The 23,494-nt window shown below is 47.8% G+C and overlaps 1 protein-coding gene across 2 annotated transcripts in view; it reads right to left on the bottom strand.

Annotated features, from left to right (window-relative positions):
- LOC136779504 (protein jagged-1b-like) overlaps positions 1-6,173 on the bottom strand; it is a 32,358-nt gene extending 26,185 nt beyond the window's left edge. Inside the window, exons 1-2 of one of the 2 annotated variants that reach the window (XM_066737132.1) lie at positions 5,152-6,173; positions 4,520-4,896 (exon numbers count right to left, since the gene is read on the bottom strand). In XM_066737132.1, the coding sequence (XP_066593229.1) occupies positions 4,520-4,567 (48 nt within the window). In that variant the 5' untranslated portion in view covers positions 4,568-4,896; positions 5,152-6,173. Of the gene's footprint in view, positions 1-4,519 lie in introns of both variants that reach the window. The other variant, XM_066737129.1, reaches the window with a different exon arrangement.
- Positions 6,174-23,494: the final 17,321 nt, after the last annotated feature.

Genomic DNA, 23,494 nt, shown 5'->3' with positions numbered 1-23,494 from the left:
ATGCACATAATCAACTACTGCGCAGGGGCATGGAAAAAAACATGACGAAAGAAGGAGGGAGTGAGAGGTGGGGTGAGGGGTGATGCGAGGCAAGAAAAGAGGATGAAGGCTTCGAAAGTTTCATAAGAAAATAGAGGTTTGGGCAGAGTGTTTAGTGCGGAGGGGGGTAGAGATTCGCAGCGGGTTTCCCGGAACTGCCGTAAAAGTTCAGCGGCTTCCCGGAGGTGATTGGTGCGAGAGTGCTGGCTGCGAGTGGAGACGCCGCGCCGGCCGCGGCGGGAAAAAGGACTGGGAGGCACGCACCTGTGGCACATAGCCCATAGGGTAGCACACCGCGCGCGGGACCACATTATCTGTCTATCTGCGAGGCATCCGGCGAGCCTGCTGGCTTCTCTCCAGCTCCAAGCTGATTTTTATACGTGGTTCGCGTGACCGCCAGCTAAACGCTTCGCTTTAACCCGCCCAGCTTCTCCTGCCATCTTTCTTCTCTCTCTCTCTCTCTCTCTCTCTCTCTCTCTGCCTCTTATACCATCTCGCTATATACACGCTAGTCCTCTCTCGCTCCATCATCGCGCACCACTCTCGTCCAGCTACCATTACTCCGCTGCAGCGATTTCTCCTCGCTACTTCTGTGGACCTGAACCCCCGACCCCTCGTTTCCTTATCTTCCAGCCGAGCCTTTCCTCATTTTCCCCTCGATCCTCCCCATCCACCTCCCCCCCCCCCCCCCTCATCACTCCTTCGATTCGTTCCCGGCTCCCACAGTTGGGCCTCCGTTTTCGCTATCGCCTCGGGGCTAACAACCTCCAACCACCTGATGCTGCACGAGAATTGACCGCGTTCACAAGGGAGAAGGCGTAAAACAACGAGAGAACGCGCGCGATTAAAAGGCAGCAGCGTGTCCCCCTATCGAGGGACTGATCCTTCCCCATATTTATATTTTAAGCTCCCGAGATACGACTGCAGCACCGGTTTTCCTTATTTCATCAGATCAGCCGGGATAAAACCCTTGAAAATCCTGGTGTCTCTCAACTTGAGAAATTCCTCGTACGCGCGCGGCTCTTATTATAGAAACACTTGTCACGCTAATTTCGTCCTATCATAAACTTTGTACGTAGATGCGTGCGCGCGCGTGTATAACTTGGGAGAACAGTCGAGTCCCTCGAGATCCCTCGATAAGATATCAGCATTCGAGATCGAGGAGGCTTCTGCTGCATTTCTCGAATAGCCAAAGCCATGCAGCTGAAACGTTCGGTGTCTCCTGTATTCGCTATACACGCGATAATCGTTTCGCTTCGAGGTTTTCTCACGCAAATATATTTTGCAACTGCGACGACGATCGGTGTATATATGGATGGACGATGAAAAGGATTGAAACTCTCTTGGTAATGTTATTATTATTGCCAGTATATGTATATATATGTATAGTCAGGGATTGGTGGAGGCTGTGTCGTTGGAGAGGTTTAATTCTAGCGAGTCGCATAGAGAGGTGAATTTTTTGCGAATGATTTTCAGTGGCTGGATGACCGATCGGCGAATTAAGCGGTAGGCGTTCTTGATGGGTCCGATGCTGCTGGCACACACGATTCATCGCGGCCACGTTTCGCAGCGGGTAATTAAGCCAGGCCGATGCTGGGAGACGATGAATTATTATCGATCGAACGTGTGTGGGGGAGCAGATAAACCTTGCATTTCTCGCGGAAGCGCAGATCGATCGGCTTCGTAACGGAGCTTTACGATAATCGCTTGAAGCATCCTGCAATTTCAAGGCTTAATGGAGTCCACGCACCGAGGGGACCGTGGTGGGCCCGATCGGGAGACTCGCGGAAAAACTTGTCAATTGCGTTTCTTCCGCTGCGACTGGATATCGCCTTTAACGCTTGTGTATATATATATAGTGCCAATAACACCTCCGTCTACTCCCAGGTCTAAAACAGTTACGAGCCACATGGAAGGAATTCAATATTTTCGGTCTCCTCTCTCTCTCTCTCTCTCGTTTATATCCATCGGGAATACGAAGACGACGCGCGACCAGGAATTTCCTGTTCTTGCTTGCGCGATTGTTCCACTTGGAGTAGAGCGAGTTTATATACGAGTGTGGAAACGAGAGTGGCGAGCGAGCGAGCGCACACTGGGTGGTTTTTATCTAGAAACGATCGTTATTGTCATCACGATCGACAGCAACGTGCAGCGTCGACTACGTGTGCGGCGTGGCAATAAGCAAAAGTCCGCGCAGCGTTTCCTAGAAGACTTTCGAAAAGGATGTGTTTTTCGGCAGCGAGCGAGCGAGCGAACGCCGAGGAGCGTTATAACGGTAATTCCGAATGGAGTGGAGCGAGCGCGCCGAGCGAGCTGAAAGGGAGCAGCAGCGCAGCAACGCGCTTAATTACACACGGGCGAAATTATCGAGCGAACGCGGGAACCCTTCGTTCCATGGTCTCGAGAGCGCCGAGCGAGCACCCGAGCAGCCTTTCTTCGAAAGTCATTTATAAGGAGGGGGCTCCTCATAACTAACCGACCAAGCAGCACCGGCAGCAGCATCGCCAGCAACATTTCGCCTCCTAAGCTCCCATTATTCCGCAGCGGGTAGGCCAAATCGTAGATATATACTCGCGCAGAAGCAACGACTCTCTTGGGTCCAGTCTCGCCCGAGCTATATATTTATCCAGAAGAGTGGAAGGGAAGATTCTCGCCGCTCCGACTGCTTCTTAATCCTCGTCCTGGCAGGACCACGACGACGAGACCATAAGCGCGAGCCATTAAAACCAAACTACGGATTATGGTAGACGCCTGATTCTCTCGCTCGACTCTCTTCGCCAAATCTCTGCTCGTGTAACCTCGCAATCATATATACATGTATATGTGCTATGCTCTTTTGCTGGATGTATATAATGCAACGCGATATAAACGCAACGATGCGTATATATATATTGTGAATCAGTGTCCACGTAATTGTTTATATTTAGTAACTCAGTCTCTCTCGAGTCGCACATTCCCATGTCCTTCAGCGGAGAATCAGCCTTTGGATATAATCGCGCGGCGCGTTGCGCCTTTCTCGCGCGAGAGCCGGCCAAATACGAGTTAATTTGCATCGCAAACGGTAAAACTCTTAACAACAAATAGCGAAATTATGTTACACACCGTTGGGGTAATTGGTACTTGGGAGCTGTGCGCGAATATTAGTTGAAACGAGCCCGTGTAAGTTGATGCAACTCGTCGTAACCATTTCCATTGAATGTTCAACTATAGTCATTCTTCTCGTCTTTGTAAAATGCGTGGAATAGTTGCGAGCAGATGATAAGTGTGGGTGTCACGGGGACTTCCGTAAAAAAGCCGTAGTTACACCATGAATAAGTATATACATCTTGCAGATGCGAATAAGGAGTAGGTGGAGGGTGGGGGTAGGAGGATGGTGTGGGGAGGAGGGGGGGGGGGGGATGTCTTCCATCCTTGTGTAACTGTAGAAATAGATAGGGATTGGGAAATATATGAAACATTGTGAGAGAGTCCTGCGGAAACTTGTTCCATGGAAACTACCAATACTGAATTAAAATATCTCTCGAGTAATGTTATATATATATACACTGAGAAAAATTCTCCATTAATTTTCATCCAATTAACAATTATTCGTGATATTAATAAATTAATTTTATTAATATTACGAAAAAATAATTGATTGTCAATTCATTCATAATATCAATAAATTTAGTTATTGATATCACGAATAACTGTTAATTGGATGAAAACATTTTTCTCAGTGTATATATATATATATATATATATATACTCTACTAGCAAGAATTCCACGCAACGGTAATTAACGATAGTTACAATTAATTAATCTTCTCTCACGCTTCGTATAGGTAGTTTAATTTTACGCTCGAATGGATAAATAATGACGGCGCGCAGTGCGAGCGGGGCGCTTATGAACGGATGAAGAAGCGTCAAACGTGCGCGGGGTTTGTCGTCCGAGTGGACGAGTTTTCTAAAGGCTACTTCATTCACATGCTCGCGCGCGCAGCTGTGCTGACTGCACAGAGGGAGAGAGAGAGAAAGAGACAGAGAATCGCGGTCACACCCCACCGCGGTGGATACGTTAATCGCGTGATACCGTGCATGCCCGTATGAGTCGAATACGGAAGAGAATTCAGCGGGCGCGCGATAGGGTAGATAGACGAGCTACAACTCTGCGCCGCTTGGAGTGCACGAGGAAAATGTTACTCCAAGCACATCAGGATTAACTAGCATGGCAAAGCTCCTCCAACAATTCTCACATGCTCGCGTCCTCAATTTAACAAGCGGTCTAGCTCGTTACAGATTGTTATTCACGAATTCCACCCCGGGAATCCTTGCAGCTATATATACATATATATATATATATATATGTGTGTAGCTGGAGGAATCAGCCTGAGATTTCGATTCATTATTCCCTTCGTTAACTGTGCGAAGAAAGCTTTTTGCCACCTTTTTTCCACGTTAATGGACCTTATCTTGCAACTTCCTCGTCGTACGTACGTACCTGTATGAGGTGGGCAAGGAACAGGACGTAGGCGGCGGCCGCCCTCATGTCTTCCCTGGGGAATCCCTCGACTACCGCATCACCATTCCCCGTGGGTACCGGCACCGCTCACGGCCGCTCTCTCCTCCTCTCCAATCCTTCCAAATGATCCACAGATACGACGCCGCCAAACTCTATTTTTCCTTTCCAACGATCTACACATTCACTCCGATAAACCGGTACCACGGATCCCTCTGATCCATTCGTCGTACACGATATAGCTCTGTATCTCTCTACCCTTGCCGATTTCCTTCGATCGAAAACAGAGATCACTACTGGTTCCACACTTTTTTCGTCAACAACGATCATCCAGTCGAAGAAGGTGTCACTGCAACACACTGACCACCACTTAATCACACTTCAATTCCGAATGCTTTATCTTCACGTTGAACTGAGATAGGTAAGGAGAGAGGGAGGGAAAGAGGGGAAGAGAGAGAGAGAGAGAGAGAGAGAGAGAGAGAGAGAGACCCCGGAAGTTGTGGCACTGTGCTCCTTCTCGACTAGAGTAAACGAGAGGAATCTCGACTCTCCCGTTGGATGCAGGAAAGCCACTTTTAGCCGTGTGTGTCAGACACATGAAGTTTACTACATACCGCTGCCTCTCCGTCGAGTCACGACATCACCTTTCGGTTTGCGAAACTACTTTCAGCTGAATCTGGCCCGATGATCCTTCTGCTGTTCTACTGCTGCTACCGCTACCTTCCCATCCACAATCTCTCTCTCCTGCGAGTCGACGAGTCGCTCGCGAGAACTACCACTAATGTCACGCGGATACTCGAGTTGCAGTGAGCTTTCGCAACGACCGAATTCTGCCACGATTCTTATTCTCGTACGTTTATTTCGTTTTTATCTCTATAACATTGCGCATGCATGTGCACAGCACCGTGGACCACTTTAACGCGTTGCGTGTCGAATCCTCGAGGTTCGTGGGTAGCTCCTGCAGGAATCTCCAAATTGACAAGCTCGTCTGTCGGCTCCTGGCGAGAGATACGAATTGGAGAGGCGCACGTGCAGGGAAAATCACCGGCTCCCACGACCCGCGCTCCACTTAGCGCTTGCCACTCCACGCTCGACGCGTACGTACGCTGCCACACTGCTGCTGCTATAGATCTCCTGGACTCTCTCACCCGCGGAGGGGGTAATCGAAACCGCTGTGGCTATCCCGCAGCGTCCTCGACGTCCTCTTCGTCGTCGCGCTTTGTTCTCGCTGCGATCTCCGAAGAATATCCTTTCGCCGCCGATGAGTTTAACGCTCCCACCGCTGCACACAATCCCAGTCTCTCTCCGCGAAGCACTTGCACTGGCACTCTCCCGCGCGACCGTAGGAGAAGCTTTCAAACAACGTAGCCTCGAGAGACTACTCGAGGAACTCGGGCGATCGCGCAAACGGCGCAGTCTCCCTCGAGGCACTCGCGGTCCCGCGAAACAGGTGTGCACAGGGCGACTAGTCGAGCGCGAGGGTGCACGTTTCTATAACTGTGTACGGTGTGCATATGTGCGCGTGGGGGGAGGCTGTGTTTATTGCCGAGATGCGTGCGTGCGTTCGCGCGTATGTGTGCGTGCGCGCACGTTGCGAAGATTCGAGCGGAAGAACGGAGGGTACCGGTACGGGGTACACTAGACGGTTGCTCCGGGGATACTGAGTTGGAGCCGCAGGCCGGCCTGCGGGCCTCCCCCCTTTTCGTTCCCCACCCGGTCGGGACGCCACGGTCTCTATCCCCGCTAACCTCTCTCTCTCCCTCTCTCCAGAACCGTGAATCCTCCGCTCTTTACACACGTTACTGCCCTCTCTCGTGCTCTTTCGACTCCACCGAGTCGTGCAGGCTCAACGCGCGCGCAAGCTTCTATAACTACGCCAACTTCTCTTTCTATCCTCTTCCCCCACTCCCGTGCACCTATCCCCCCCCCCTCCCCCTTTTGCCTCGCTACCATCTTCCCTCGTCACACTGGCCAACTACTCTGTATTCGTACACACGTACGCTGCTGAACCGGGCACGATCGTCCAGACTTACGTACCTGAGATCACTAAGGAGCGGTAAGTGTTTGCAATGAGCGAGGATGTATTGGTACCGAGATATACCCACACGCTCTTTCTTCCGATCCTTTCTACGAGGCGTTGCACGACACCGATGCCCCCACCGCTCTGTCACCCATACACTCTCACCATCGGTTTCATCACGGGCGTCCGTAAGAGCTATCGCAGGGGTGTATTGTCACCTCGGATTACTCGCTGTGTGTTTATATATATTATACAAATAGAGTATTTTCGCGTAAGACACGCGCATGTAAGCTTTTGGCCATACTGTTGTGTACAGGTTGCCCTTGTTCCAAGAGCATCATCTCCCTTTCTCGAGTCGGGTCGTTGGCCAATTTCGCCTCTGTATATATATATATATATATATATATAGTATACATAGCAGATGCGCAGCAGGATCGAAGCTAAAGAGAGCTAACAGGTGCTGATCCTCGGTCCAGGTCGAAGATTCCCATGCCTCGGGCGGTTGATAACCCAGTCTCACCACTTAGATCGTAAGACCCGGATAGGATCAACCGCTGCTACGACCAAATTATGTACATTCTTCGAGAACGATTTGGCCCGATGAATAATGGATAAGTCCTGTCGCGTGTCCATCGTCATTATAACAATGCATCGGCGCGGCGGCGAGGATCTCGTCACTGAATTTCCTATTTGGCCGCAGCGGCGATCGAGCCTCGTCATTTTCAACGTAATTCGCGTGCAAGACGCATCATCATCGATGACCGGAGGACTCGCGATGCGCCGGCTGTAAATCCTAACGAGGATAGCGCATGGCATTATCGCTAATACCCAGCTATAACAATGTCACGCGACAAACCTGCGATGATCGGGATGAGTCAGGAGACTTTTTACCGCCTCGGGAAGAAGCTAGCCGACAAAAATGTAAATGAAATTAACGGTGTCATTCGCGGCTTCTTTTTTCTAGAAGGCCTCTACGCCGGTATTATACATATATATAGAGCGACGGTCCTTTCTGCGCACCCACGTGGCGTGGGGGCCTACGAAAGAGCGAGAGCCGGCTTTGAGAGATAAACAGTGATTTATAATGGTCTCGTCAGTGTCACCTCGCTACCGAGAATGAATAGCGCGAAAATGTTTCGGATCGAAGCGCGCTTCTTCTTCTTTTTGTTGCGCACGTCCGCTTTGGCAAAAGTTTGGCCGCCAGCTAGGATTAGCGCTATTGGTTAAAATTCGATTTTTCGAGCTGCTTCCCGTGCTTCGAGGTCACGGCTCGTGTAACAGGAGCTAACTCGTGTGTATATTGTTGCAAACTGACGTATATATAGGTGTGTATAAGTATTAAATATGTGTATATAATAGGAATGAGAGAGAGAGAGAGAGAATAGACGGACGGACGGATGGATGGATGGGCCAAAGAGCCCAGAGTGGTGGTAACTGGTACCTTCCCTGGTTGAATCTTGGTTTCTGTATCGGAGTGTGCAGTGTCGGCTGAGTCAGCATCTCCCTCCATCTCGCACGAGCAGCAAGCAGCTCCCCGTTGGCGAGTCTCTCCTTCTGTTGATCTCTCGCGCTGCTTCCCTCCTCTGGCGCAGCCTGGCGGGCCCGCCGGGCATCATGGTGGCTACTCGCTGACTCTCGAGAGGAGCCACGCAGCAGAACAGGGCCCCCGAGGGTCAAGGAACTCCCTCGGGAACAGGTTCAGCTCCTCCCGCCCGCCCACCGCCCTATACCCCCTACGGTCCGTACCTTAGGGTTTTACTTATTTTCTCTTATTACCGCCGTGAGCATGTGGCCACGCTGCTGCACACGTTTACATACTCGTGCATTATACGTATACGTGTACAGACGCACACGGACGCACACGGACGCACACACTCGCGAGACTCGCAGGCCACACAGCAACTTCATCCCCACCACGGGGCTACTCCAATATGTGAGCACATTATTACAGGCGCAAAAGATGGGCTTTCCGAGGGGGAGGGTCAGGGGAGAGTCTTCGGTCCAAACGCACCTCTGCACGATGCAGAAAACGCGCCAGTGTACACGCAAGGGTATTTAGGTGCACCTCTCTCGAACCGAACGCTGTTCGAGAGAGAGAGAGAGTCAGATACCAGATTCCACCTGTACCGCTCCTGCGGCTCCTGCTCCTACTGGCCCCTCCAAGCATCCTCGCGCACTCGTGTTCATCCTTGTTGCCCGCTATTGCCCCTATTGTTCCACGCGTTAATTATACACGTGTATTTAATAGAAAGTACGCAATAATTCTCACATCCATACAGTTACACTTAATGGCTGCTGCGACATTGCCTATATGTATATATAGTATATTCTTTTTAGCCTCATCAATAAACTCGTTTCCATCCTTTTCCTTCTTTTCTGACCCCTCCTCCCCTCTCCCCCCCTAGCTCTGTCCCGCTTAAACGGGCTCGGAAAACCAGTCATCGATACTTTATTAGCGAATAATTTTCTACAATTTGCTCATTTGCTTGGGAACTGGGAAGGACGATAAATTTTCTCGCAGCTTTGCATCCTTCTGGAAAGATCGGAGTTTTAGCGTGTTTCCTCGCTGTGGTAGCCAGCGGCTAAACTTTTCGGGCATAATTCTTGCTCGGTGGAGCGCGCGTTGAAGAAATTTTCTTGCGCAGTCGAAGAGCTTTACCGGATTAAAAAGACAGCTTGGCGCGTCTGGCCAAGTCCGTTATTCGCGAATGCTCGTCAGGTGTTCTTTCGACACCTGACTAATTGCCAGGCTGAAAATCCGTTGGCCGTTACATCGGCATGGCGAATCCGTACGAAATTGCTTTCCACGATTCGCACGAATTCGGACTACCTCGGCCGAGTCGATATTTAAATCGAGGTAATTAGCGGCGCTTCGCTGGACTTGGGAATCGAGTGCACGCGAGTTGGGTGGATAAAAAAACTGTTAGAAAAGCTAAATAAGAGAGAGAGAGAGAGAGAAAAATTTTGATTATACGCGCGAATATATAGTGTAGATTTTCTATTAGAAATCGCTTCCGATGATCCTCTTTTCGATAGGCTCTCTCGTACACGTCTTCGTTAGGCAAATTAGCGAAAAGGAATAATTAGCGGCGCTTGGCTGGATTCCCGAATGAAATAGCGCGAGTAAAATTATGCAAGCGAGGCCCGGTAGGATTCGCGGGGTGAAACGAGTTTGGATCGATGGGACGTATCATCGATCGGTAGAAAGTATTTCAAAGTACATTGTTGCGGAGACTATTTTTCGGAGAGGACTGGTACCGATGGGGCCAGGGTCATTGTCGGGCTTGTTCGGGGCAGCTCGGGGGAAGCTAAGGAGGCCGGAACGACGACGTTTGAAATATCGCTCAAGGAGACGACGTTGGATCACATGTGCGAGCCCGAAAGATCATTCTTCGTCCGATTGGTTCTTTCAATAAAGGTCTTGCCCTCTCGTGGCAGGAAAAACGCAAGGGTCCGTCTCGTACCGTTAATTCAGTGACGCTGCTGTCAATAACGATTAGACGTATGATCGGACAAATGGTGAAGTAGATGGGTAGCCAGATAAGAAAGATTTATCGATCCGTGAGACGTGCCTGGCCATTTACAGCGCATCGACTGTTGAGAGTCGAGCAACGCGAGAAAAATCGCTACGCGCTCGACATTGGGATGAAGGAGCCACCGTTCCTTCCGTTCCTCCTCTGCCGGCAAACAGAACTCTTATATATATATAGCGGCGCGTCAAATTCCTCTAGGTATGCAAGCGCGTAACGACCAAGCCTCGATGAATCATTATTATATATGCTTGTAGTGGTTCGAAGTTTTATCGTGAATTGGCGAGCAACCGAGGAAAATAGGTCGAAGCAATGGAACGAGAAAAATGAAAGTCGAGCATACACAACGTGTTATATATATTATATTATATATGTATATATTTTAACGCTGCTGTGGGAGATACGAGATCGCAGCGTTCGCCATTCGTGCATGCGAATCGGTTGGCCGGTGCGCGAGATGATTCGCAGCAGAGTTAATTAATGTTAAAAGAAGGCGAGATAAGGATAAAAGGTTTGTTAGCTGCTGCGGGGTACAACGGAGCTTCATCAAAATTACCGCGATTGCCGAGTGCGGCATATGCATATGAAACTCGTTAAATGAAACAATCGCGCGAGGATCGAAGCAAGGGTTCGGCTGCAGGGTCCCTCTTATCTAATCTGGACGAGAATGCCTCGCGAGAGGAATCATTAGTATAGGAGGAGTTGCAGCGTTATGAGAGAGAGAGAGAGAGAAAGGTTGAGCACCATTCCGGTTCCCTTATTCTCTCCGTCAGGCATCCCGCAGTCTTCTCCCCGGTTTTTCGTATACTTTATATTCCGTTTATGCGAATCCAATGTATCTCTGCACGAGGATTCGATCAAATTCAGATATCGGCCTGTATATAAGATACTTTGGGACTGGCCTGCGATGCGAGTGACCAGCTTGTGCTTTCTTCGCCAATTGATTGGATAAAGTCCTTCGCGGGCTCCGTAGGACCCATGCACGTAAGCTCTGATCGGCATGTCAATAATGCAGCGAGCCTCTCACCACTCGTTCCATACATACTGGATTTTAAGCCCTAATTTAACCGTAGTTCGAGACACGAATCGATGTAATTTCACTGGCCATCGATCGATCGATAAAAAAAGGGGACGAGACGAGTAGTTTGCAGTGTCCCCGGCTATCCCAGAGGAGGCGCGGAGAGTCCGATCGTTAGTTAAAATCCCATTAGCGAGGAGTCCGGTTTTCTGGAGGATCGTTCGAGATGTCAGCGTGTAGATGCCACGGGTGTGATATATTGGGAGCGAGCAAGGTGGCTTTTTAACGAGGCGAGTGTCGTCCCTCGAGGAGCGTTAGGGACCGTTTTCGATGTGGCCGTGCAGAGTCAACACTCGAACAGGTGTTGTCCTCTATACCTGGTGTCCGTGTGTTGGCGTCTCCCGAGCGTTTAGAAACTTATTGAAATCCGTTTAGCGCCTTCGAGAACAAACGTGGACGGTCAATAGGATTAGGAGAGAAGCGTTCGTACGAAGCACACTTTTTAAACGTTTCGACGGTTCTACGGCAGAGAGAGAGAGAGAGAGAGAGAGAGAAAGAAAGGTTGAAAGAATCACGAGATACCTGTATATATATATATATATATATATATATATATACATAGAAGCGAAAAAGCAAAGTGACGAGAAAAAGCTGAAAATGAGTAGTGTGTGCTGTACCTCCGTGTATATATATATATATATATATATATATATATATATATATATATGTGTATATAGACAGAAATAAGTGGAAGGGTAAAAGGAGGAAGAGGAAGAGAGGGATGAGGGGGAAGAAGGAGAAAAAAAAGAGAGTGAATCGGCTCCCATAGTTATTAGGGTCCGTAGGACGCGACGCGACGCGACGGTTTCCAGATTTAAAGGCGCCCGAGCCGCTAGGTCTACGCAATCGAAGAAGTCACCTGTCAATTACGGACGGGCTCCTAAACTCCCTTGTATACCGGGACTGATCGTTATCCGCGCAGGAAATTGAGCGTTCAGTGTATATCGGTCTGTTTCACCGTGAAAACTCGAGGGACAGTGCGCGACAACGGCCAGTTTAGGTGGCACGATTCGTTATTAACGACTTCTGTTTCGTGCTTCGTTACAGAACTAAGCATTCGAGCTGCCGTTCCCATCAGCGCGGACGAATCGCTGTCACCATCCTAATGGGACGTGAATCGATATACGTCGATGATTAATACGTAAAGCGCGTTTCACGCAAATCTTATATATATATATATATATTTATATGTGTGAATATACGTACAGTAGATATAGCGAAAGAATATTTGTGGTTTCGTGTTGCGCGAAATAGCAATTCTCCCGATGGTAGAGGAACGTGTTTTCAAAGTCGATTTCTCTTGGACAGGTGTTTTGCGGTGAAGCGAGTTGCGGAGGCTGTCGCGCGATAAGATTGTAGCGGAAGTTTAACATGGAAGGATACACCCCGTGATGCCTAAATCTTTGGCACGGACGAACACTGGGATTTTTGCAAAAGTCTCTCGGAATACGTGAGTCGCATAGCGATCGAGCATCAAGTACCAATCAAAGAATCCCATTAAATTGCAGGAATTTCTTGCTAACCGGCCCTCGCTCGAGACCGCCCCCCCCCCTCTTCGTGCAGCGAATCTTTCCGTTTATATCTGGCTATTGCAACCTCCTCTCGCAGTTAATTCCCAAGGAGCTTAATTTTCAAAGTGTTCAACCGAAAGTATTACGCTTCCCAGAATATGCCGCAATGCGTTTGGTGCGTGTCCCGCAGGTGCACATAACGATAATAATAATGAGGAGGGATGATAATGGGAAAGGAGCACGGTTGGAATGGCACATTGTTTGAGATGAGAGCGGAGGAGGAGGAGGAGGAGGTAGAGGAGGTAGAGGACGCGCGTTTGCATGGGGTATATGTATAGTATATACGCAAGAAGAAGCGAGACTCGTCAGGTTTGGCGGACGCTGACGCTGACGCGGCTCCGCGGGGGAACCGCGGGGGGACCACGGGGAGCCTACTTGCCTTTTCTCTCGTCTCGGTGCTTGGCTGGCAGCACCGCCACCGCCACCGCCACCCCACCCCCCTCTTCCCCACCATTCAATGGGACCCGCTCGCTCGCTCGCTCGGGGGTCTTGCTGCGGAGGTGCTCGCACAAAACGCCGCCACGTGACGGGCATCCGTATCGTCGATGACCGATGAAGATTCCCGCAGCCGTGTTCTCCAACGAGCCTCCCTGGTCCGCGCGCGCAACAGCATCGACGAGTAATTGCTTCGTTGCCACGGCCCCCGGACCTCGGTGCATTGGCCCACGCAAATCTCCTCTTTGTCCTCCTCCGTATATACCGAGCTCGCATCGCTCCAGAGGACATCGTACTCCTGCACTCCCCCCTCGAACGATTTCAACCATTTCGCAACCATCCGTCCCCGAATTCTTTTCCTCCGCGAGCGGCTCCCTCGACGACAACTTATTGCTGCCGGACATCGCGTGCTCTGCCGAATAAATTTGCTCCACTTCATGCACGCTCCGTGCATAAGCACGCCGTATAAATAAATAAAGACGTATCGACAAGCTCATTTTTTTCTACCTGTGCAACTCGCTCCTCTCTTCAGCAGCACGACTCCTCTCTCTCTCTCTTTCTCTCTATATATATATATATATATATATATATATGTATATACCTTCGCACCAATTTGCATTCGTCGAATTCCACCAGAGTGACGTCTTCATCAACATTGCAATGTACGGTAACAACTGCTCTCTGCCATTATCTGTATTAATAGCGTGGAAAGACCGCCCATCGTAGTGAAATCCTTCTTCAACGCGTGCGCTGATTTCTCTCTGTTCGTGCTTTTTTCAATTTTTATTGTAGATAGATTTACCGTCCGCGTGTCTTGTATAGGAACTCGAGGAAATATCTATCCTTTCAAGAATCTTATCAACGCTGCTTTTCAATGATTGGAATGTCTCCGGAAATCCTGCGAGTCAATAGAAATCAATGATCGATCATTGGCAGTGATGTTACGATGACTTATCTGAAGAATCAATGTCAAGATTATAATCATTCTATCCTCGTGCTTTTCAATAATGACACGCTACGGTGGTTAATGTGAATGACGATATTACGTCATTTAACGGAGTGTACTCTTGTATAAGCATGTTTTACTGTTTATTCAGGGTGTGGACTATTGAAATTCGATCTTTGGGAGAAAATCGTTAAATCCTCGCCTTATAAACTATGAATGTAAATATATAGGTACGCGAGTATGAATTATTATGGTAAAACTTGTGTGTGTATATATATATATATATATAGCACCGATCGAATGCAAGAAAGGGAGATAATGGAATTATTCGAATTTCTAAATGCGCGATCGGAGGACTCCTCTGCAAGAGAGATGGATCGGCACGGCCAGGCCAGCCTCGATTTATCTCCGAGCCGAGTGTACCGGGTCAGAATGTAATCACGGCAGGTTCCAGTTGAAAGGGCTACGATATCGGACAGTCGCCTTATCTAAATTTATCTCGGTGTGGAAACGAGCCAAAACGTTTTAATTAACTAATTAACATTCTCGTCGACGAAGATCCTCGGCCAGGATTCTGCGATTGGTATCCGTCGAATCGTGTGAGGCGTATAGTCTCAGCCTTGGTCCTCGAATTACCATACACCACCGCGCATTCATCTTCGACAATTACAATCATATATATATTTATAAGCAAGTTTGAGCATTCTATACTCTTTGCGCATTTCCCAAAAATAGAAATAAAACTTTGATATAACGAAGGAGCTAATTTGCGAATAAAATATAAAATTACACGGTCTCCGTTTTCCCTCGACTGCAACGCCCTCGCGATTTTACCCTCCAGACTCTTATCATTATTTCTCTTTTCTCGTGACGAGCCCTCGGTTTGATTCGCGGATCCCAGCGAGTAAGGTTAATCGCTGTGTTTGCGCAGCCTCATAAGCATTCTCCGTGATTATATTAGAAATATGTTGAAAAATGTGCGATAATAATTATTCTCCTCGTTAGTTCAGATTTCATAAATCGTTGCTCTAAAGGACACTTGCGACTGGCGAGTGTTTCATAAATAACCAGGTGCGCGATTTCACAGGTATTTAAGACGCATAAAATTGCGTTTACTCTCGTAGAGCTTGTTGGTCTTATTAGAGGGAAAACGAGCGCCATTTGCCCAGTGAGCGATATCGTGTGACAAGTGCGATCTCCCCTCGCCAACTGGCAATTTTCCATCGAACGGGATGGAAACCCGAAACTGCCGTAAGATTATCTGGTATGATTTACGGATGGCGTTCGATGTAAATAGCGAGCGAGTTATCGTATTTCAAGATTAGCTTGTCGCGGCTAATTCCGTAGGCAGGAGTGCCGAGAATCGCTGAAATATAGCGGCAATTTTCCAGGATGCCTAATAACTATATATATATATATATATATATATATATACATGTACTCGTGCTTTTCGAATTGAATACAGTTAGAGAATTTTGGAGTATGCGCTTATCGCATTGGAAAAAAATATTTAACGAGGAAGCATATTGGGGAAAAGAAAATTAGCCATGGCTAAGCCGCCGTATGTGTGCAAATGCGAAACTATGAGGAAAACGGGGGCGCGAACTGTAAAATTATATGGCATCTTCCTTTGTCCTCGTACGAAATCCATGCTTTTTTTATGGCTGAGGGTGGTTCCTCGTAAATCGCCGGCTTTTATTCACAGTCGTAAAGACCCGTGAACCTTTTGCTAGTAAAAAAGCCGGGCCGCAAAACTGCACCTTGAAACTAATAGATACGTCATAAAGACGTCTATATTCGTGGATTCATGATTATTGCTACCTGAGATTGGACTCTTTGGACGATACGCGTATAATTGACGCAATTATCGCCAATGAAATGACCAATTTGTATCGTAGTCCGTTCGATCGGGGGGCCGCGTTGCGTGAAATTCGTCTCGAGGATCTAGTATCACTTATAGCATTCCGACGGATATAATCATGACTCCGAAATATAATGACCGAGCTGAAAATCTTGCTGGTAAATCGAGCTGATTAATGAGTATGTAGCGGAGGATATAAGCGAGATCTTTAGAAATGTCGTGTGTAAGCGTGAGGGCAGTTTTGTAGAATGATGGAGCGAATAGCAAGGCTACCACTTTTTCTGTCAATTAATATTTCGTTACGGATCGGAGATCTGCAGCCAAAGGCGGATCGCTTATGGCTAGACGAAAAAGAGCCGGCCGCCTCGGGCTTTATTACATATATATATATATATATATATATACATATTTATCCGATCAGAGGAGCGCACTTGGCCACATCCTATATGTATAGGTTGCTGCCAAAGCTCCATTATTCTTCTTTCTCCGATCCTCGGCCAACTTCATCCCTCTGGCGATCTATTAATAGTTTAATCGTTGATATTTTCGTCAGCGCCATTCCCCATCCTTATTACCCCGTAATAACACGATATTAATTGCACGGCGAGCAGGATCCCATCGAAGGAGCGAGCTGCCGCGACCCGCGCATTCTACAAGTGGAATTTTATGTCAGTCACAGAGAGTCGCAAAGTGCGCATTAATGACTCGGAAAAACTACGGCGTCGTTTCATCGAGTCCTGTGCGCGCGCTAAATGCAGTTATGGATAAGTTTCGTAATGCGCCGGTAAATCCGGTTGGATCAAAAATTACAAGTTTTCTGCAAAAGTTGAAAAAAAAGGAGAGAGTAAAAAAAAAAGAATTTCATTACACGAGTCTCGTTGAATTGCATGGGGGAAAATAACGAGCGAACCGTTTGCACATATTGCGTCTCTAACGAACAGACAACCAAGGCCAGGGAATAGCCTTCTACATTCAAGGATACCTAACTTCTATCCTCTTTACGCCACTTTGACTTGTGCACGGTTGCGTTAAACCACTCCTGCGTGCCAGGAACGTCCCTTCTATCCACCTCCCCCTTCCGCTCCAACAATGAAAATCATAATACATTTCCATCATTCTTCTGCCACACCGATCAAACTCTACAGCCCTCGATCTCAGCGCGTTCTCATAAACAGCCTGATATCTCATCGTGGTAGCGCTCCTATATACATATATCGAACCCCACAAGTCACTTTATACCTTCTCTATTGTTCGGTCCGCTGCAATTTGCTCGGTATATGTATGTCTAGATACTTTCAAAGTTGCTTTCGAACGGACCGATATATAAGGACAATAGGATGCACAAATGGCAGATGATGGATTCGTTAATTGGCTGATTATTCGTACGTGCTATTGCGATCGAAGACACACACACACACAGCATGTACAACTCGATCGATGAACGAGAGTTTTTTCTCTCACGTTTTCATAAGAAGGTCGCGAATAAGTGTAATGACTTTGTTATGTCGCAACGATGCTGGCAATCATGGCAAGATTTGCATTAAGCGCTTTTATGCGTATCGCTCCGAGTCCCGAGAGTGTGTATCGCCAATTTGTATTCCACCTGCATCGACGGGATATTAAATTCGTTTATTCAGGTCACCGTTATATGCGCACGTCTCATCTTTATTGATCTGCCTTACCGATCCAGCGAGCCACGGAACTCGTTAAGCGTTACCGTTTCTCTCTGAGGCATACGCCACACGCTTTACTCATCTCGTCTCCTAATGACTTATTCCAGTATATGTAGCACGCCTGGAAATTAAGTGCAAAAGCGATAGCAGATCGAGCCATCGACACCATCTTATTATTATTGAAATAATAATACATCTGTATATACATATACACGACCATCAGGACGTACAACGACTCGATGGCTTCCTGGACTCCTAACTGGCCCAGCCGAAGAATTGATGGCTCCTTTCACCCACTCGACGCTTCTCCACTTTTCGCTAAACGGATGTGGACGCCCCGATACAACCGTCCTCGCAGACACGCGACTCCTTTTTGCTCTTCACGGAAAAGCCTCCACCTTTTTCTCAGGTAGAAAAAGCTTGCCGCTCGTTAATCACTGAAAAAAGAGAGACAAATAGACGCCGGGATATTTAATTAAGCAAATCATACGAATTAGCAGCGCCGACTCGATAATTTATTCCTCGGATAAATTGAAACGTTGGAGTATTAATGAATTAAATATACACTTGTATATATATATATACAACGGTGTCGTGGGGATCGATTCGCGAGAATGGTATCCCACAAGAATGGGATATTATCGGTAAAGTCGATCGGTTTGGAGGTTTATTCGGTGATGTAGGTAGACAAGCCATATCCGAAACAATACTTGATACACGATATGCACCGTAAATATCCCGGGGTAAAAGGAAAAATCTGAGAAGATGGTATCAATTGCTTTTGCGCCGGAAGTGATTCCCGGAAGACGGGGAGGAGGGGGGGGGGGATAGGTGGAGTTTCGGGAGAAGCCGGTTCGGGACTACAGTGGCGAAGGTGTCGGTGGAAAAGGCCGGGGGACTCGTCTTGGGCTTCGTGTAAGCAAAGTAGCGTGCCCCGGGGCCCTGCGCTTGATGTAAACGGGGTCGTTGCTTGCACAGTACCGCTGCCTGCAACCAACGACGCGACGCAGCTTCCTAGGCCAGGAAAGCGCCGGACTGCCGGAGCGGCTTTATGAATGCGGTCCTCGGTGCGTTTAGCTCTTGGTAGCTGCAGGCGCTTGTAAATAAAGGACCCTGTTCCAAGAGAGGGGAGGGGGGGGGCAGTGGATAGAGAGTGGAGGTGGTCCCCAGGCCTGGAGGGCTATACCACGAGAGAGTGTATGGAGTGCGTGGTGAACGCGGATTCAATTATTCTGCGATTACAACGCTACCTGCCTCCGTCGATAGCCTGCAACGCTCGGTGCCCCTTCGTATTTCTTCACTGTCGTCAGAACATAATGTGCTTGATAAACGGCGAAGATCTCTCGAACTGGACAGGGGGAGGGGGACTATAAGCAGATGATGAACACCGGATGATCTACCCATTTTACACGGCTCCCTGCTCCTTCTTATGGCTATTATGTAGCATAGCTACTGGTAGCAAGAGGTTACGCGTAATTTTCCTTCCTCGACATGAGGCCAATTTAATTTATGCCACTCAAAAACTCTTCTATGCCAAGCAGCATGAGAAACAAGCTACGAAGGCTGTATGGTGTCTCGGTGGTGTGGAACTCTACACGAGTAGAAGGACCAGAGCCGAGATTGTAATGTTGATAAACATTAGAACAGTGAGTGCTATATATATACGTGAATTTTCCAGAGTCTCTCCCTCTATTGTACGAATCCCGATAATGTATATAGTATAGTACTCTTGTTGTTTGTTCGTTGGTTTTACTTGGAGAGAATAAGTATCAGCAGCACATTTGCCAGCTATTTAGTACCTCACGCAGTTTGCAATGGTAGTCAGCGTAACGATTATCTCGCCTGCATGTAAGACGATCGGCTTCGTGTTTGTATCGAGCAGGCAATATTCCAGGCTTTAATCACGAAGGTACAGTCGTAGCGTACCTTGAAACTATCGCAATGTCGTTTCACCTCGAGTACGAGACCCGTCAGTCACAGCGATAAACTCCGAGCAAATCTGATAAGCCTGAAAATGGCTCTCCCACGCATGGAAATCGATCCACCGTCCTTTTTAGTAGTTTCGCGTCGAGAAACGTCTCCCGCATCAGCTGGAATTAGCTCGATTGGACGCAATTCGCGCAATTGCCCGGAACACCCGCAAAAACCAATTTTAGGAACCAGTTTTTACGCTCGGCCATAGCTCCCCCTTCGCTCCAAACTTATCAATTAATTACGCTGGACCTCTCTAGATTCATCTCTCCGCCTTGCAACTTTTTGGAAGATTAATTTAATTAGAGCCACGATGACCCTGTTTAGATAAACTCAGCAATTATTATCGCGATGGCTCGAGTTCGTACATGTATATACATATAAGGAGAAAATTTAATTGTTCGAGCAGCTAGAGAGGGGTAATTTGTTGTATGCATTGATAATCGGGGGAACGAAATTTTGGAACGTAAAATTATGCGTGTCGCTCGGTGGTTGGAATAATCTTTTCGCAGAAGAGTGCTCGTTTTCAATAATTGTCGTGCGAATTGACCCACCCTGAACTTGCGCATGAATGATCGTAAAACGAGTCACAACGTCCGTCACGGTCTCGTCACGGCCAGAAGTCCCAGAGTGCGAGGAGAGTCACGTAATTACCTAGAATGAATCGAACGTGTTTCATACGCTTTTCTCCTTCTCGACGTTGCATTTATACGCCAGAGCGAAAGGATTCCGAGATATGACGTACCTATACGGCTAGATTCATTGCACATTCCACCATTTCTAAATATACTTTCAATTTCTCAAGGAATTCTAATATTCCGAGGAATCTCGAGAAAAAAGGTGGGGGGGATTTCGTCGTTCCATGATTTTCCCTGGCATCGAGCTATGCATTTGAGTGTCCATAAAGCACGCGGGAAAGTTCCCTACTGGCCGAAGCCGCGTCTCGGAATGAACACGTTTAATTACGTGGAAAGAATCGAACGCCCCCTCCTCTTCGAGTCCGGCTGGAGGAATATAGCTGCTGCCTTCAAAGAGGATCGTACGCCGTAGGACTGAACGTCACGGTTTTAAGCAGGCTGAGCGAGTCTGGCCATGCTCCGCAAGGCGTTCCCTCCTGAATTTGCGTGAAACGACCACTCATATTGGTGGTCCCCCGGATAAACTTGGTAGCAATTAGAGAGCCTCTATCTCTCTCTCTCTCAAAAGGTGCCATGACAAAAACTAGTGCACGAGGATAACTTTCAATGTTTTGCTTCGAGTATTCCTGAAAAAATGATAAGTCATGGTGCTCCGAGTACTTGAAAAAAAGGAAGAGGATAGTGGGGCGGGGTGATGCGGTTTTGTTGTTTCGTAGCGCGGCTATTGAAGAGGTTTTGGTAAATTTGCGTGAAAGGATCGTATTGGTGGTCGCCATGGTCGAGGATAAAGCTGGTAGCAGTCGAGTTGGGAAGGTGGCTCTCTCGGGCTCGCGAGAAATCGCTGCCGCCAGAGACGGACAGGTACTCACCTCACGGCCCTCACGGCTTGACCAGAGCCCAGGTAGCCCATCCAGAGAGAAAGAGAAAGAAAGAGAGAGAGAGAGAGAGAGAGAGAGAGAGAGAGAGGGAGAAAGAGAAGCCAGGCAGGCAGCCTTGAGCCAGTGAGACTGGTTTCTGTTTTTGCTTCCATAGTTCCATCCTTCGAGAGTCTTCGGTAGTCCATCCTTCTTCGACTTTTTTTTTCTTTTGCTTTTCCCTGCACGGCCCTCTACTCCTTCTCCTCCCCCCACCTCTATAACTCGACTCCTCTCTCTCTCTCTCTCTCTTTCATCCTTTTCTTCCTTCACTCTATTCGATTATTCCTCTTCCTTCCAACTCTTGATCCCTCTACCTAGCTACAGTTTTATTCTTGTTTCACTCGGCTCGCTACTCCTTCGCGACGTCATACAGCACGCAATTATTTTCAAGCGAGCCAAATTCTAATTCGTGAACGAAACTGTATATGCGGGGTCATTGGTGGGAGGTCTACTCTTGCTGACTTATCGATAGGGTTGCTCATTAATCGGTATATTTATATACTCGCGTGATATTTAAGTATATGGTATTTGCCTATATATATACACACACGCGTATAGAGTAATACCGGAGAGCGCTAGGCGTGTGTTTGATGTAATCGCGATATTTAAATTACCATTTGAACAGCCGTATTCCTTTAAAATCGTGCTGTAAACCTAGTTGGTGGTGTCATCCTTCCGTATAATTCTTAATTTTATGCGCATAATTCGTTAGTGTCAGCGTCGATTTATTTCAGCCCAAGTTTTCGCTTCTTCATCGGATTATAGCACCGTCGACATTCGCAGTATTTTTCGTAAAAGCTCTTGCCACTCCCCCCCCCCCCCCCCCCTCCCTTTCAACCTCTTTCTCTCTACAAGTCGCTGGTTCGAGCTTGTGAGATCGACAGTGCACAAACTCCAGCAATAAGAGGAACGCTCCAACTTAAGATCTGATGATCTTCGGGCTTTTAATTACGGCGCGCAGTTTTACGAGTGAGAATGGATCTAAAAATTCCACGCGTTCTCGTTGGCTGGCACCGCACCAACCACGGGACTCGTAAAAATTTCTTCCGGCGAGGTCGGCCATCTTTCTCGTCCCGATTCCACCCTCCATCCTCCTCCTCCTCCTTCACCACCTCCTTTAACCCTCCCAAAACATTTCATTCTAGTAAATAAAACCCTTTGCAGCTGTGAAAGATCGAGAACGAATAAGCTGAGGATGAAAGAAGAACGAACAAATTCGAGCCAATAATAGACAACCCGCTGCCACATAATAAAACAATTTCTCATTCTCAGGATGAAATTTAAAGGTGGAGGAGAATAGGAATACATAATGTATACGTGCGTATATATGTAAACACGAAGGAGCACCGGAGTAAGATCCACGCGTGTGCAAAGCGAGAGTTGTCAACAATGGTTAATTAAGGCGCTAATTAACGAAGGATGGCAATTAGTAAAATAACTTGGGTGATATTTATGGAGAAAAGAAAAGTGACAACTTTGTCTGAGGGACTATCATGTGGCAATTTTTCTTTCCATCATTTTTTCTTACGGGCGAAGTTAGTCTCGATAGACCTTTACACGTACGTATACGTGTTTGCCTTGATCATCACAAAGGGCCATGGGTTCCGTGGTGCAATAAAGCGATTTCTTCTCTCTCTCTCTCTCTCTCTCTCCCCCTCTTTCCCTCTACGCCTCACTCTCTCCTTCCTTCCTCGAGCTGCAGGCTGATTCCCGCTCCGTCTCTCCTGGCTCATCCTCCGCTCTTTTTTTATTCTTCGTCGAGAGTTACTCCGGTGGTACATGCCGGACAGGTTGGAACGATTCGGACTATAGAGTAGATCGACTCGTAGCATTCCAGAGTCGGCTTCTTCCAGCAGTTTCAGCCACCACCATGAACCACCAGCACCACTATACTCACACCATCGGCTGCACGTATCGCAGTCCCTAAGCACCACCACCATCTTACAGCTACCACGCTGAAAATACTGCACCGTTGCGTGGAATCTGTTGTGTTTCAACCTACGCCTCTCCGTGAAAGTATCAATGGCACCGCATTAACATTGAGTAACTGTACCAACCTAATACCGCGAGGCAAGCATCGAAACACGCTGTTGCTGCTCTGCTGATTACTCATTCCACGACTCATCGACGTAATTAGCTCGGTTAATGATCAACGCGATTCAGCACGATGGATCGGGAAAAATCATAATGCGAGATGCTGCATGGCTACTTTCTTCGGTCGGAGTATAAGACTGGTAATTAGTATGCAAGGTCGAGAAATTTATCGCGAAGGCTGTATACACTGCAGAGTGTTCGTGGGAATGTCGATAGAGGAGAC

This window comes from Prorops nasuta, unplaced genomic scaffold, assembly GCF_024137725.1.
Source record: "Prorops nasuta isolate Cenicafe-Biocafe unplaced genomic scaffold, Cenicafe_Pnas_1.2 PNAS00002, whole genome shotgun sequence".
In the NCBI taxonomy this organism is placed as follows: Eukaryota; Metazoa; Arthropoda; class Insecta; order Hymenoptera; family Bethylidae; genus Prorops; species Prorops nasuta.
The sequence above is the reverse complement of the archived record's forward strand: the minus strand, read 5'-3'. Positions and strand labels throughout refer to the sequence as shown.